General features: G+C 58.8%; 1 protein-coding gene across 1 annotated transcript in view; it reads right to left on the bottom strand.

Annotated features, from left to right (window-relative positions):
- Window positions 1-810, bottom strand: part of BAIAP2L2 (BAI1-associated protein 2-like 2) — a 40,933-nt gene that overhangs the window by 3,521 nt on the left and 36,602 nt on the right. The window contains exon 9 of the mRNA XM_011979127.1: window positions 680-806. Coding sequence (XP_011834517.1) covers window positions 680-806 — 127 coding nt within the window. The remainder of the gene's footprint in view (window positions 1-679; window positions 807-810) is intronic.

Genomic DNA, 810 nt, shown 5'->3' with positions numbered 1-810 from the left:
ATTCCGTTTATATGAAATGCTCAGAATGGGCAAATGTATTGAGACAGAAAGTAGATTACTGGTGGCCTAGGGCTGGGGGAGTTGGAGGATTGGGATCTTATACCCATCTAGATGTGTATAAGAGACAGTCCATTCCCTTTGCGAGCTGCCAGGCCTGCTGTCCTCCGGGCTTTCTGGCGCCCTCACTGTATGAAACTCCCCAACTCTTCCTCCACACCAGGTGTGAAAACAGCCCGGTTTAGGTGCTTTAAGGATTTCCACTGAGAGTGACTGCAAAGAGGTGAGCACATTTCAGGCCCTACTCCTAGCCCAGCCCCCTGCATCAGAGTTCCAGGGCTGACCCTGCAGAGGGGACACAGCCTCCTCCCAGAGGCAGGCACACAGTAGGTGCTCAAGCAATAGGATTTCTGCCATTTCTACACTTTTGGAAGAACCCGCCCATCCCCCATCCTCTGCCCCCTCTCAAGGGCCGTCATCCTGAACTTGGTAAGGCGACTCTTCCCACTCCCACTGAATGAATGAGGAAACTGAGGCAGAGTGTGGGGGGCGGGAGGAGAGCAGCATTGTCCGAGGCCTCCAAGGGAGGCCAGGGAAGCCTCAGTCCGGCAGGTCCCCGGGTCCCCGGCTCCCAGGGCCTTCTTCTCAACCAACCCCCGGCCCCTCCAAGGCTCCCACTCACGCGGACGAGCCCTCCAGCTTGCCGTAGAGCCAGCCATTCTGGGCCTCGGGCACCAGCACCTCCACCACGTCCCCGGCGGAGAAGCGCAGCAGCGTGTGGTTGGCGCCCTCTGAGTGAGAGACCAGGGCGCG

This window comes from Mandrillus leucophaeus, unplaced genomic scaffold (assembly GCF_000951045.1).
Source record: "Mandrillus leucophaeus isolate KB7577 unplaced genomic scaffold, Mleu.le_1.0 Scaffold2, whole genome shotgun sequence".
Classification (NCBI taxonomy): Eukaryota; Metazoa; Chordata; class Mammalia; order Primates; family Cercopithecidae; genus Mandrillus; species Mandrillus leucophaeus.
Note: the sequence above shows the minus strand (reverse complement) of the source record. Positions and strands in the feature narration are given on the sequence as shown.